The 14,904-nt window shown below is 44.3% G+C and overlaps 1 protein-coding gene across 1 annotated transcript in view; it reads left to right on the top strand.

Annotated features, from left to right (window-relative positions):
* Nucleotides 1-6,671: 6,671 nt before the first annotated feature.
* Nucleotides 6,672-14,904, top strand: part of LOC308322131 (uncharacterized protein) — a gene marked incomplete at its 3' end in the record, with an annotated part of 567,861 nt that continues 559,628 nt past the window's right edge. The window contains exons 1-13 of the mRNA XM_080773325.1: nucleotides 6,672-6,735; nucleotides 9,225-9,586; nucleotides 9,780-9,893; nucleotides 11,566-11,679; nucleotides 11,830-11,943; nucleotides 12,130-12,243; nucleotides 12,489-12,602; nucleotides 12,775-12,888; nucleotides 13,017-13,130; nucleotides 13,259-13,372; nucleotides 13,618-13,731; nucleotides 13,867-13,980; nucleotides 14,116-14,229. Coding sequence (XP_080629451.1) covers nucleotides 9,243-9,586; nucleotides 9,780-9,893; nucleotides 11,566-11,679; nucleotides 11,830-11,943; nucleotides 12,130-12,243; nucleotides 12,489-12,602; nucleotides 12,775-12,888; nucleotides 13,017-13,130; nucleotides 13,259-13,372; nucleotides 13,618-13,731; nucleotides 13,867-13,980; nucleotides 14,116-14,229 — 1,598 coding nt within the window. The 5' untranslated portion in view covers nucleotides 6,672-6,735; nucleotides 9,225-9,242. The remainder of the gene's footprint in view (nucleotides 6,736-9,224; nucleotides 9,587-9,779; nucleotides 9,894-11,565; nucleotides 11,680-11,829; nucleotides 11,944-12,129; nucleotides 12,244-12,488; nucleotides 12,603-12,774; nucleotides 12,889-13,016; nucleotides 13,131-13,258; nucleotides 13,373-13,617; nucleotides 13,732-13,866; nucleotides 13,981-14,115; nucleotides 14,230-14,904) is intronic.

Genomic DNA, 14,904 nt, shown 5'->3' with positions numbered 1-14,904 from the left:
TGCAATGACAAATTGGGCCACTATGTCCATTTGGCCTCAGGGTTTCCTCCGGGTGCCTTCTCTATTGTACATATACTCTAAGAATCTATCCCTAATCTGAGTTCCCAGAAGTTTTATTTCTCGCCACTAGGGGGGGGCGAGAAAAACGACTGTATCCCTAGGCTGTGAGGGAAGTACGTCGCGCTCAGAATCTGAGCGGACACTCCCCTCTCCGGTCTGAAGCTAGGTGGCGCTGTGCATACCATGAATCCAAACCAAACCACAGAACTACAATAAACCACAGAACTTCAATAAACCACAGAACTACAATAAACCACAGAACTACAATAAACCACAGAACTACAATGGCGACAGCAAGTGAAGAATGCGGCGGTACTTTCAGTGTCTCTTTTTGGAAAGAAATCTACACAAAATGTACTTATTAACCGTTTGTTTCCCCTCTCTCTTCTTCCCTGGCGGATCTCGAAGCTACAGATCTCTCGAGACGAAATGAATGATCTGTGCATTTATTTGAAATTGTTTTATTTTATTTATAATAAATCTACTCATTTGCAATAGTATTACTAATCTGAGTCATTGCATCACCCAGGCCCCGTGCATGACGTTAGGAGAGGAATCAGTTGCTTGCTGTAGAACATATTCGCGAGATTCTTTATCACAAACGTCGGCTAAATACATGATGCATGTGAGGCACATAATTCATTAATTAATTGTGTCCGAACATATGTTTTATTAATATTCATTGATTCCTGCCATGAAAAAAATATGTAAATACCTAACATTATGTAATTGAATTGCGATAAATACATAAAAACTTCTCCTCCTGGTCATCTTCTCTGTCGTCATGGGAACCCTCTTCAGCAGCGTGTTCCTCCTCCTGGTCATCTTCTCTGTCGTCATGGAGACCCTCTTCAGCAGCGTGTTCCTCCTCCTGGTCATCTTCTCTGTCGTCATGGAGACCCTCTTCAGCATCGTGTTCCTCCTCCTGGTCATCTTCTCTGTCGTCATGGGAACCCTCTTCAGCAGCGTGTTCCTCCTCCTGGTCATCTTCTCTGTCGTCATGGAGACCCTCTTCAGCAGCGTGTTCCTCCTGGTCATCTTCTCTGTCGTCATGGGGACCCTCTTCAGCAGCGTGTTCCTCCTCCTGGTCATCTTCTCTGTCGTCATGGGGACCCTCTTCAGCAGCGTGTTCCTCCTCCTGGTCATCTTCTCTGTCGTCATGGAGACCCTCTTCAGCAGCGTGTTCCTCCTCCTGGTCATCTTCTCTGTCGTCATGGGAACCCTCTTCAGCAGCGTGTTCCTCCTCCTGGTCATCTTCTCTGTCGTCATGGGAACCCTCTTCAGCAGCGTGTTCCTCCTGGTCATCTTCTCTGTCGTCATGGAGACCCTCTTCAGCAGCGTGTTCCTCCTCCTGGTCATCTTCTCTGTCGTCATGGGAACCCTCTTCAGCAGCGTGTTCCTCCTCCTGGTCATCTTCTCTGTCGTCATGGGAACCCTCTTCAGCAGCGTGTTCCTCCTTCTGGTCATCTTCTCTGTCGTCATGGGAACCCTCTTCAGCAGCGTGTTCCTCCTCCTGGTCATCTTCTCTGTCGTCATGGAGACCCTCTTCAGCAGCGTGTTCCTCCTCCTGGTCATCTTCTCTGTCGTCATGGAGACCCTCTTCAGCAGCGTGTTCCTCCTCCTGGTCATCTTCTCTGTCGTCATGGGAACCCTCTTCAGCAGCGTGTTCCTCCTCCTGGTCATCTTCTCTGTCGTCATGGAGACCCTCTTCAGCATCGTGTTCCTCCTGGTCATCTTCTCTGTCGTCATGGGAACCCTCTTCAGCAGCGTGTTCCTCCTCCTGGTCATCTTCTCTGTCGTCATGGGGACCCTCTTCAGCAGCGTGTTTCTCCTCCTGGTCATCTTCTCTGTCGTCATGGGGACCCTCTTCAGCATCTTCTGGCAGCTCGTCTCCATAATCTCTTCCCAAAGTTGCACAACACTGCCACTGCACAACAATGACTGTCAATGTTGTCTTTAGCTTCATTTGAAGCCCATCCTTCAAGCAAGGAAACCTCCTTTTCCAAACACTCTCTCCACAAGACCTCTTGCTTTAAAGGAGAATTCCATGCTAGAATGCTTTCTTATCTTTCTTGCATTTCTTTGTAGTTGTTACGTCCCCACCAAAGAGGTCCATGTGTTTTTTTGTGCAAAAACTCCTTATTGGCTATTTCCCCTACCATAAGCCCTCAATGAATTGCATTGCATTGAATGGGAATTGAATGGGGCTATGGGCTAGTTCGCTTATTTCCATCGAAAGAAGTAGTAAAGTGTGCCGCTTGGGATATTATTTACATTATGAAGAGAGGATATATACAAAGAAATTATAATTTTGAGCGATGGAAATATGCGAATTAGCACAACACCCCATAGCCCCCTTTAATTCCCATTCAATTCAATGCAATTCATTGAGGGCTTACGGTAGGGGAAACAGCCAATAAGGAGCTTTTGCACAAAATAACACCTGGATCTCTTTGATGGGGACGTAACAACTACAAAGAAAGGTAAGAAAGCCTTTTAGTCTGGAATTCTCCTTTAATGTGGCTGGTATTGTGCCGTCTCTCTGTTGGTGTTTGAGGGTGCAAAATGGGGGTCATCAGGTTAGGCACGGCAGGCATATATCCAAGGTCACCAACGAGGTGGCCTTGAAACGCCTGACTCTCAAGCAGAGCACAGAGGTGGCTGTCATGTGTTGATCCTGGCCATCGAGCTACAATGTTGCTGATTTGTGTCACACGCAGCCTGAACATTAATAGAAAAGTGTCCCTTCCTGTTGCGAAACAGCTCTCCATTTTGCTCCACCAGGGTTTTTGAATGGGGATGTGAGTACAGGGTGGTTAGCATGGCCCTCTGGGCACCAGGGTGGTTAGCATGGCCCTCTGGGCACCAGGGTGGTTGGCATGGCCCTCTGGGCACCAGGGTGGTTGGCATGGCCCTCTGGGCACCAGGGTGGTTGGCATGGCCCTCTGGGCACCAGTGTGGTTAGCATGGCCCTCTGGGCACCAGTGTGGTTGGCATGGCCCTCTGGGCACCAGTGTGGTTGGCATGGCCCTCTGGGCACCAGGGTGGTTGGCATGGCCCTCTGGGCACCAGGGTGGTTGGCATGGCCCTCTGGGCACCAGGGTGGTTGGCATGGCACTCTGGGCACTAGGGGTGCAACGGTTCAGTTACACCTCGGTTCGGTTCGTACTTCGGTATGGGGACCACGGTTTCGGTTCGGTTTCGGTACAGTAAAAAAAAAAATCACACCTGTGTAAAGTGAGTGCAACTCTGTGTGGGGGTTTCCGGGGGGGGGGGGGGGGGGCGGGCAGGAACGCGCCCAGGGTGCCGGGCCGGTTCCGAACTGCCGCCCCGTGTCCGAAACGGTTGAGAAATGACAGAGTTACTGTGTGCCGGTCCCTCTACTGTACCCTCTACTGTACTGTACTAGCACACACGAAATCATCATATACAGTTAATATGGGCATGTGTTTGTGTGTGTGTGTTAGGTTGTCATCTTCTCTGTCGTCATGGGAACCCTCTTCAGCAGCGTGTTCCTCCTCCTGGTCATCTTCTCCGTCGTCATGGAGACCCTCTTCAGCAGCGTGTTCCTCCTGGTCATCTTCTCTGTCGTCATGGGAACCCTCTTCAGCAGCGTGTTCCTCCTGGTCAGCTTCTCTGTCGTCATGGGAACCCTCTTCAGCAGCGTGTTCCTCCTCCTGGTCATCTTCTCCGTCGTCATGGGGACCCTCTTCAGCAGCGTGTTCCTCCTCCTGGTCATCTTCTCTGTCGTCATGGGAACCCTCTTCAGCAGCGTGTTCCTCCTGGTCATCTTCTCTGTCGTCATGGGAACCCTCTTCAGCAGCGTGTTCCTCCTCCTGGTCATCTTCTCTGTCGTCATGGAGACCCTCTTCAGCAGCGTGTTCCTCCTCCTGGTCATCTTCTCTGTCGTCATGGGAACCCTCTTCAGCAGCGTGTTCCTCCTCCTGGTCATCTTCTCTGTCGTCATGGGAACCCTCTTCAGCAGCGTGTTCCTCCTCCTGGTCATCTTCTCTGTCGTCATGGAGACCCTCTTCAGCATCGTGTTCCTCCTCCTGGTCATCTTCTCCGTCGTCATGGAGACCCTCTTCAGCAGCGTGTTCCTCCTCCTGGTCATCTTCTCTGTCGTCATGGAGACCCTCTTCAGCAGCGTGTTCCTCCTCCTGGTCATCTTCTCTGTCGTCATGGAGACCCTCTTCAGCAGCGTGTTCCTCCTCCTGGTCATCTTCTCTGTCGTCATGGGAACCCTCTTCAGCAGCGTGTTCCTCCTCCTGGTCATCTTCTCTGTCGTCATGGGAACCCTCTTCAGCAGCGTGTTCCTCCTGGTCATCTTCTCTGTCGTCATGGAGACCCTCTTCAGCAGCGTGTTCCTCCTCCTGGTCATCTTCTCTGTCGTCATGGAGACCCTCTTCAGCAGCGTGTTCCTCCTGGTCATCTTCTCTGTCGTCATGAGAACCCTCTTCAGCATCTTCTGGCAGCTCGTCTCCATAATCTCTTCCCAAAGTTGTACAACACTGCCACTGCACAACAATGACTGTCAATGTTGTCTTTAGCTTCATTTGAAGCCCATCCTTCAAGCAAGGAAACCTCCTTTTCCAAACACTCTCTCCACAAGACCTCTTGCTTTAAAGGAGAATTCCATGCTAGAATGCTTTCTTATCTTTCTTACATTTCTTTGTAGTTGTTACGTCCCCACCAAAGAGGTCCAGGTGTTTTTTTGTGCAAAAACTCCTTATTGGCTATTTCCCCTACCATAAGCCCTCAATGAATTGCATTGCATTGAATGGGAATTGAATGGGGCAATGGGCTAGTTCACTTATTTCCATCGAAAGAAGTAGTAAAGTGTGCCGCTTGGGATATTATTTACATTATGAAGAGAGGATATATACAAAGAAATTATAATTTTGAGCGATGGAAATATGCGAATTAGCACAACACCCCATAGCCCCCTTTAATTCCCATTCAATTCAATGCAATTCATTGAGGGCTTATGGTAGGGGAAACAGCCAATAAGGAGCTTTTGCACAAAATAACACCTGGACCTCTTTGGTGGGGACGTAACAACTACAAAGAAAGGTAAGAAAGCCTTTTAGTGTGGAATTCTCCTTTAATGTGGCTGGTATTGTGCCGTCTCTCTGCTGGTGTTTGAGGGTGCAAAATGGGGGTCATCAGGTTAGGCACGGCAGGCATATATCCAAGGTCACCAACGAGGTGGCCTTGAAAGGCCTGACTCTCAAGCAGAGCACAGAGGTGGCTGTCATGTGTTGATCCTGGCCATCGAGCTACAATGTTGCTGATTTGTGTCACACGCAGTCTGAACATTAATAGAAAAGTGTCCCTTCCTGTTGCGAAACAGCTCTCCATTTGCTCCACCAGGGTTTTTGAATGGGGATGTGAGTACAGGGTGGTTAGCATGGCCCTCTGGGCACCAGGGTGGTTGGCATGGCCCTCTGGGCACCAGGGTGGTTGGCATGGCCCTCTGGGCACCAGGGTGGTTGGCATGGCCCTCTGGGCACCAGGGTGGTTGGCATGGCCCTCTGGGCACCAGGGTGGTTGTTTTAATTTAAACCTCCTCTCCTGCTGGTTTAGAATGAATCCCTTATTGATACTTAAATCAAAGTTTAAAGTTGTGGTGCAACAGGATTGACATTAATCCAGGTTTACTGTGAAAATTAAAACCAAGATTAAAAGACTGGTTTAAAACTAAACCGGATTAGTGAAAACTAGGTTTAAAGTTTGGTGCAACAGGATTAATAGATAAACCTTGATTTAAACCATATTAAGGCTTAATGCTTCTTGGTGCAAACGGCCCATACAGTCCTACATGTCCCGACCCAAACACTGAGGAGCTAAAGTAAACGTGACGTTGTTGTGATTAAACATAATGTGCCACGAAAAATAGCTGTCCATAGAATGTCCAAACATGATCGCCTCGTTCGGCCAAAAAAATATATCTCCCTCCCTTCACAGAAGCGCAGTGATGCCTGATTTATTCTTCGTCGTACACGCGTTATGCTTGAAAATGGCTGATCTACAAGCTCACAACGCGTTGCGGACGGTGAGCTTGTCGATCAGCTATTTTCAGCACGTAGAAATAAGCAGGCGTGAGAACTGAGACCCTTCACAATAAAAGCATGCAGCGTTCACAAGTTGGCCCATGATAAAGACAAGGAAAAGGATTAGGTGGCATTTCACATTGCATTATGAGCAATTTATTTGAAACTGAGGCTCTGTCTCTGTCCTTTTCTTTCTCTTTAAAGTTATTTGATGAGTGCTGTCATGTGTGTTTTTCAAAGTATATTTACTTTTACGTTTTACTATATATTTAATATATATATATATATATATAGTTAATATATATGTATATTTTATATATATATATATATATATATATATATATATATATATATATATATATATATATATACACACCCCTAGGTGTTCCCCGAGATTTTTAGGCTATGAAAAGTGTTCCCTGGGACAAAAAAGGTTTGGGAAACACTGGCCTATAGCGAGACACCCCACAACTGGAAAAACCTGTTTCCTCTCTAGACACTTCCTACTTTGTGTGTGTTAAAAACACAGTCGACCATTTTGACACAACAACCATCGACAACACAGAGAGCTGAACACTGCATGGACTCCATTTTGCCATGTTGGATTAAAGGTTAATATCGGGTAAGTGTTTTTAATCACTTTACTGGAACTAATGTCTAGTCTGGTATTATACAGTTCTTTTTACATATTTTGTATGTTTTGTTGTGGCTTTTGCCTTTGTTTTTTATTTTTTTATGGAGGGACAGTCAGTAGGCTGACAGGAAAAGGAGAGAGAGATGGGGGGGGGGGGGGGGGGGGGTAGGGTGTGACATGCAGTAAAGGCCGTGGGGATCGGGAGTCGAACTGACTTTAAAGAGTCATTAAAACCCATTCTGACCTGAGATCAGATTCATACGAGGTTTCCACTGGACACACACTGGTCTGATTAACCCATTCTTGACCTGAGATCAGATTCTAAAAATGTCGTTCTTCGATTTTTTTCAAAAATAGCAGACCTACAAGCTCGTAGCGCGCCACGAGCTTGTAGATCTGCTATTTTTCAATAGCTAAAGCATAACATGATGCTGACACCAAAATGTTTTTTTTGGTGTCCATTTTGCTGTGCATGCATTTTTTAACACCTAACTGGACCCTAATTGGGTCCCTCCCTCCCTCTCTCTCTTTCCCTCCCTCTCTCTCCCCTCCCTCTCTCTCTCCTCTCTCTCCCCTCCCTCTCTCTCCCCTCCCTCTCTCTCTCCTCTCTCTCCTCCTCTCTCTCTCTCCTCCTCCCCCTTCTCTCTCTTTCCCTCCCTCCCTCTCTCCTCCCTCTCCCCTCCCTCCCTCTCTCTCTCCTCCTCCCCCTTCTCTCTCTTTCCCTCCCTCCCTCTCTCCTCCCTCTCCCCTCCCTCCCTCTCTCTCTCCTCCTCCCCCTTCTCTCTCTTTCCCTCCCTCCCTCTCTCCTCCCTCTCCCCTCCCTCCCTCTCTCTCTCCTCCCCCTTCTCTCTCTTTCCCTCCCTCCCTCTCTCCTCCCTCTCCCCTCCCTCCCTCTCTCTCTCCTCCTCCCCCTTCTCTCTCTTTCCCTCCCTCCCTCTCTCTCTCCTCCTCCCCCTTCTCTCTCTTTCCCTCCCTCCCTCTCTCCTCCCTCTCCCCTCCCTCCCTCTCTCTCTCCTCCTCCCCCTTCTCTCTCTTTCCCTCCCTCCCTCTCTCCTCCCTCTCCCCTCCCTCCCTCTCTCTCTCCTCCTCCCCCTTCTCTCTCTTTCCCTCCCTCCCTCTCTCTCCCCTCCCTCTCTCTCTCACTTAAGTATGTGTACACGTGCGCGCGCGCACACACACACACACACACACACACACACACAGTGACCACTCCTTAGCCCAGGGCCAAAGAGAAAGACAGAGTTAAGTTAGTTTTGACTAAAACTCTGTTCACTTCTTGGGGCTTAATTCACACACACACAGAGAGAGAGAGAGAGGTGGTGTTATGTTACAACCAGTTGACATGTTAAATGTTGTCACATGACAGCTTTGTGTTCACCTCACCACTGATACATGCCTCAGTGACAGAAGGCGACAGTGTGTGTGTGTGTGTGTGTGTGTGTGTGTGGCGGCAAGACCCGCCCTAACTGATGTCAAATCAATTCCAAGGAGATTTCCGCGACCAAATTACAATACACCAAATCTCAGCCACTTGTTCACTCACACTCCATCACTCCGGCATGGTGTTACGGTGAAATTGGTGACCTACTGAAACACGTGACCATCTTGTGGACCTCACACAACATTAACATACATGGAGGTCTTTAAATACGTTGGCCAGAACACCAGCTATAGGTTGAACTCTGACGATGAACAAACCGCAACGATTTACATTCGGACACTGACATTGTGTTGTGTGATTGTCTACTTACTACACGATTGTCACATATTCCAGCAGGTCACCGATTACACCGTAACACCACCATGCTGGCGTGAGTCAGGGAGTGGCCGAGACTTTGGCTAAGAATGTTAACCAATCATCTCTCCTCTTCCATGTTGCTGTGTGGCATGATTGTTATGAGTCACCTGTAAGGTGTGGTTCTCTCGGTGGCGCGCTGTGAGCTTGTAGATCTGCTATTTTTCAATAGCTAAAGCATAACATGATGCGAACACCAAAAGGGGTTCCCGCCCAAAATGGGTTTTAAACATGGGCTTAAATATGAGAAAGGGGCAAAAATCTGTGAGCTTGTAGATCTGCTATTTTCACAGCACTTGGAACTCTTACATTCCAAGTACTTTGTGGGGGTCCCCACAGTTCACATGTGAATGTTTTGGGTGGTCCCCCCAGTTCACATGTGAATGTTTTGTGTGGTCCCCCCAGTTCACATGTGAATGTTTTGGGTGGTCCCCCCAGTTCACATGTGAATGTTTTGGGTGGTCCCCCCAGTTCACATGTGAATGTTTTGTGTGGTCCCCCCAGTTCACATGTGAATGTTTTGGGTGGTCCCCCCAGTTCACATGTGAATGTTTTTTTGGGGAGTCACGGCCTGAAAAAAAATGAGAATCACTGAGGTAGATGACGGATAAGACTCTCCAGGGGGATCACATTAAATGACTCAGTTTTGTCCTGGTGTATTGTGTCTGTAATGTCATGGCAGGTTTCCTGAAGAGCAGAGATGAGTCTCCGTGAGGAGAGAGAGGAGGAGGGAGCTGACAAACATCTCGTCCACAGAGCAGAGATGAGTCTCCGTGAGGAGAGAGAGGAGGAGGGAGCTGACAAACATCTCGTCCACAGAGCAGAGAAGAGTCTCCGTGAGGAGAGAGAGGAGGAGGGAGCTGACAAACATCTCGTCCACAGAGCAGAGATGAGTCTCCGTGAGGAGAGAGAGGAGGAGGGAGCTGACAAACATCTCGTCCACAGACCAGTGTCTCCAACAACCAGCTACATGTCTATGAAGAGTGACTCGTCTATACCTCTACCTCCTGACTTCAGTGATGGATCTGGACCTCCTGATGCTAAGTATGTCAATCCTCCTGTACAATATATACACTAACACTATACAATATACACTATAACACTGTACAATATACACTATACAATATACACTATAACACTGTACAATATACACTATAACACTATACAATATACACTATAACACTGTACAATATATACACTATGGTCCTCATTCACACAAACATTTATGTTATTCCAGACGTCTGTACCTCAGAGCAGAGTCTCCAACTCCCAGCCTTCTGTCTGTGAAGAGTGACTGGTCTAAAGGACGACCTCCTGACTTCAGTAATGAACCTGGACCTCCTGATGCTAAGTATGTGAATGCACCTATAAATACACTATAATACGTGTACAGTATTTGTGTACAGTATGCAACATATATGTGACACAGGCCAGCACTTTGGTCCTCAACTCGCCAGAATGAAATGGTCGAAATGGTCGAAATAAAATCGTTTTTTTTTTTTTATGTGATTTTCTTTTTTTTCATATTAACAGAGTTTGAATGTTGAAGAAGGTTTTTATTCCAACAGATTGTTCATTTGGGCAAATTAAACGTATACATTTATATGTCAAAGTAGGCTTGTTTTTTAACAATGTTTTGGGGCCAGGGAAGCGCAGTTCTGAGATTTGCATGTTGTTTTCGATTGGTCCTGGGATCTCTTTGTCCTGAGGTTTCACGCTCTGGTCACCGCCCATTAGCGTGCTTCTGTGTTTGTAAACATGGCTATAGTATGGAGGAGCTTTTGGGTTATACTTTACAGGAAAATAAACAAAACCACGTAGCTACTCAAATACGCTTCCCAGCCTGGAGAATAGACTTCCACCATCACACAACAACAGGCTAACAGCTAGCTAGCCTAGTTAGCTAGCTGTCTGTGTGTCGTGTGTTACTAAACACATGTTTTCACTCCTAAAATGTATAAAACTAATGAAACGTTGCCCGTTAGTATTGCTTCATAGCCATGGAAGAGTGTTGCGCGTTGCTTCTTTTTTTTCTCCTCCACACGCAAAGAGCCAAAACCACTCGTCTTTTCTTTCAATCATAACGTCAAAATATGGCCGTTAGTACTGTTAATTCAACATCCGGTGAGGGGAGGATACGGATTGTGTATGGAAATCAGCGCATACAGTGGGTGGGCTTTAGACCGGATGTAAGCCTTGCACACTAAATAGAAACCAGGCATGTGAACGGATGTTTATTAAAAATAGCAAATCTACAAGCGCACAACGCATCATAGCCTGATGCGTCGGTTTTATTTATCTAAAATACTGGGTCAATTGTCTGACTTTGATTGCTTAAAGTATATAAAATGGTGTAGCCTACTGCAGCTATTTACAACACAATGTAAAAGCATTGGTCTAAAACTACATAGCCTATATCCATTGAAAACTCAGTTAGCCTACTAGTTACTTTTTAGATTGTATTAATACAAAACATACACTAAACAACTTAGTCCTACATTTCTTTACTGTAACTCAAGTAAAACAGTGTGTCCACTCAACTGTCATTGACAGGTAACCTAGTGGGGGAGTGATTATGCAAGACATTAGGGGTGTGGACAAGCATCTATTGTCACACCCATTCCAGAGGTGCTAAAATCTGAAGAATCTTTGAAGGGAAATTTCTCCACTTTGCATCTGTATCTGTTATGTGTTTCAACAAGTTTTAGATGGTCATATCTCCTTCAATTATTGTCCAATTTCATTGAATGATACATCATATGAAAGCTTACATTCTGTACTTTAATAATCTGTAATAATCTATAATCTGTAAAAATGAGGACCAAAGTGCTGGCCTGTGTCACATATGTTTAAAATATCACCTGTTATTGTACTGTATATTTAGTGGGATTGTACGGTTTCTATTATTTTATTGATATTTTATTTAATTTACTTGTCATGCAATGGCAAGAGACGAAACAAAAACATCTTTAGAAACCCTTTAACTAACTTTTTCATTCACACAAACATTTATGTTATTCCAGACGTCTGTACCGCAGAGCAGAGTCTCCAACTCCCAGCCTTCTGTCTGTGAAGAGTGACTTTTCTAAAGACATTCCTCTTAACTTCAGTGATGGATCTGGACCTCCTGATACACAGTATGTCAATCCTCCTGTACAATATATACACTAACACTATACAATATACACTATAACACTATACAATATACACTATAACACTATACAATATACACTATAACACTGTACAATATATGGTCCTCATTCACACAAACATTTATGTTATTCCAGACGTCTGTACCGCAGAGCAGAGTCTCCAACTCCCAGCCTTCTGTCTGTGAAGAGTGACTTTTCTAAAGACATTCCTCTTAACTTCAGTGATGAACCTGGACCTCCAGATACACAGTATGTCAATCCTCCTGTACAATATATACACTAACACTATACAATATACACTATAACACTGTACAATATACACTATAACACTATACAATATACACTATAACACTATACAATATACAATATACAATATACACTATAACACTGTACAATATATGGTCCTCATTCACACAAACATTTATGTTATTCCAGACGTCTGTACCACAGAGCAGAGTCTCCAACTCCCAGCCTTCTGTCTGTGAAGAGTGACTGGTCTAAAGGACGACCTCCTGACTTCAGTAATGAACCTGGACCTCCTGATGCTAAGTATGTGAATGCACCTATAAATACACTATAATACGTGTACCGTATTTGTGTACAGTATGCAACATATATGTTTAAAATATCACCTGTTATTGTACTGTATATTTAGTAGGATTGTACGGTTTCTATTATTTTATTGATATTTTATTTAATTTACTTGTCATGCAATGGCAAGAGACGAAACAAAAACATCTTTAGAAACCCTTTAACTAACTTTTTCATTCACACAAACATTTATGTTATTCCAGACGTCTGTGCCACAGAGCAGAGTCTCCAACTCCCAGCCTTCTGTCTGTGAAGAGTGACTTTTCTAAAGACATTCCTCTTAACTTCAGTGATGAACCTGGACCTCCAGATACACAGTATGTCAATCCTCCTGTACAATATATACACTAACACTATACAATATACACTATAACACTATACAATATACAATATAACACTGTACAATATACACTATAACACTATACAATATACACTATAACACTGTACAATATATGGTCCTCATTCACACAAACATTTATGTTATTCCAGACGTCTGTACCGCAGAGCAGAGTCTCCAACTCCCAGCCTTCTGTCTGTGAAGAGTGACTTTTCTAAAGACATTCCTCTTAACTTCAGTGATGAACCTGGACCTCCAGATACACAGTATGTCAATCCTCCTGTACAATATATACACTAACACTATACAATATACACTATAACACTATACAATATACACTATAACACTGTACAATATATGGTCCTCATTCACACAAACATTTATGTTATTCCAGACGTCTGTACCGCAGAGCAGAGTCTCCAACTCCCAGCCTTCTGTCTGTGAAGAGTGACTTTTCTAAAGACATTCCTCTTAACTTCAGTGATGAACCTGGACCTCCAGATACACAGTATGTCAATCCTCCTGTACAATATATACACTAACACTATACAATATACACTATAACAATATACAATATACACTATAACACTGTACAATATATGGTCCTCATTCACACAAACATTTATGTTATTCCAGACGTCTGTGCCACAGAGCAGAGTCTCCAACTCCCAGCCTTCTGTCTGTGAAGAGTGACTGGTCTAAAGGACGACCTCCTGACTTCAGTAATGAACCTGGACCTCCTGATGCTAAGTATGTGAATGCACCTATAAATACACTATAATACGTGTACCGTATTTGTGTACAGTATGCAACATATATGTTTAAAATATCACCTGTTATTGTACTGTATATTTAGTAGGATTGTACGGTTTCTATTATTTTATTGATATTTTATTTAATTTACTTGTCATGCAATGGCAAGAGACGAAACAAAAACATCTTTAGAAACCCTTTAACTAACTTTTTCATTCACACAAACATTTATGTTATTCCAGACGTCTGTACCGCAGAGCAGAGTCTCCAACTCCCAGCCTTCTGTCTGTGAAGAGTGACTTTTCTAAAGACATTCCTCTTAACTTCAGTGATGAACCTGGACCTCCAGATACACAGTATGTCAATCCTCCTGTACAATATATACACTAACACTATACAATATACACTATAACACTATACAATATACACTATAACACTGTACAATATATACACTCTGGTCCTCATTCACACAAACATTTATGTTATTCCAGACGTCTGTACCGCAGAGCAGAGTCTCCAACTCCCAGCCTTCTGTCTGTGAAGAGTGACTTTTCTAAAGACATTCCTCTTAACTTCAGTAATGAACCTGGACCTCCAGATACACAGTATGTCAATCCTCCTGTACAATATATACACTAACACTATACAATATACACTATAACACTATACAATATACAATATACACTATAACACTGTACAATATATGGTCCTCATTCACACAAACATTTATGTTATTCCAGACGTCTGTACCACAGAGCAGAGTCTCCAACTCCCAGCCTTCTGTCTGTGAAGAGTGACTTTTCTAAAGACATTCCTCTTAACTTCAGTGATGAACCTGGACCTCCAGATACACAGTATGTCAATCCTCCTGTACAATATATACACTATAACACTGTACAATATATACACTAACACTATACAATATACACTATAAAATATACACTATAACACTATACAATATACACACTATAACACTTAAGCAATATTACACGAGAGGGTGTGGGTTAACGTGATTATTGCCACGACCGTGATGCGGTCAGGAACGAGTCGGAGTCGAGTTCCGCAAGCATCACTGAAGTAACCACAGTTACCCTTAAAACTAATAAAATCGCTGAAAGAATATTTTATTAATGACAGATGTAGTCACTACGACCACAAATGTCCCAAGAAACTAGCTAGCCTAGCCACCGAGTTTGCTATAGCGCTCTGGGAGAACAGAGCGGCTGAATTCTTTGTTTTGATTATAGGTGTTGAACGGTGCTGGTTTGACCACCGGCTAGAAGGCTGTTTCAACCAATCAGATTGCTTCCTCGAAACGACCTGTGGTATAGAATAACAAATCAAATCAAATCAAATGTATTTATATAGCACATTTAAAAACAACTCTCATTGTACCAAAGTGCTTCACAAATACAATACAATACAATACAATACAATACAATGATAAATGTTTTTATGTGATGTATACCCATGCTTTTTTGTTCTTGCTTAATGTAAGTCGCTCTGGATTAAGAGCGTCTGCTAAATGC

Source organism: Protomyctophum bolini (genome assembly GCF_963924005.1).
Source record: "Protomyctophum bolini genome assembly, chromosome: 10".
NCBI lineage: Eukaryota > Metazoa > Chordata > Actinopteri > Myctophiformes > Myctophidae > Protomyctophum > Protomyctophum bolini.
The sequence above is the reverse complement of the archived record's forward strand: the minus strand, read 5'-3'. Positions and strand labels throughout refer to the sequence as shown.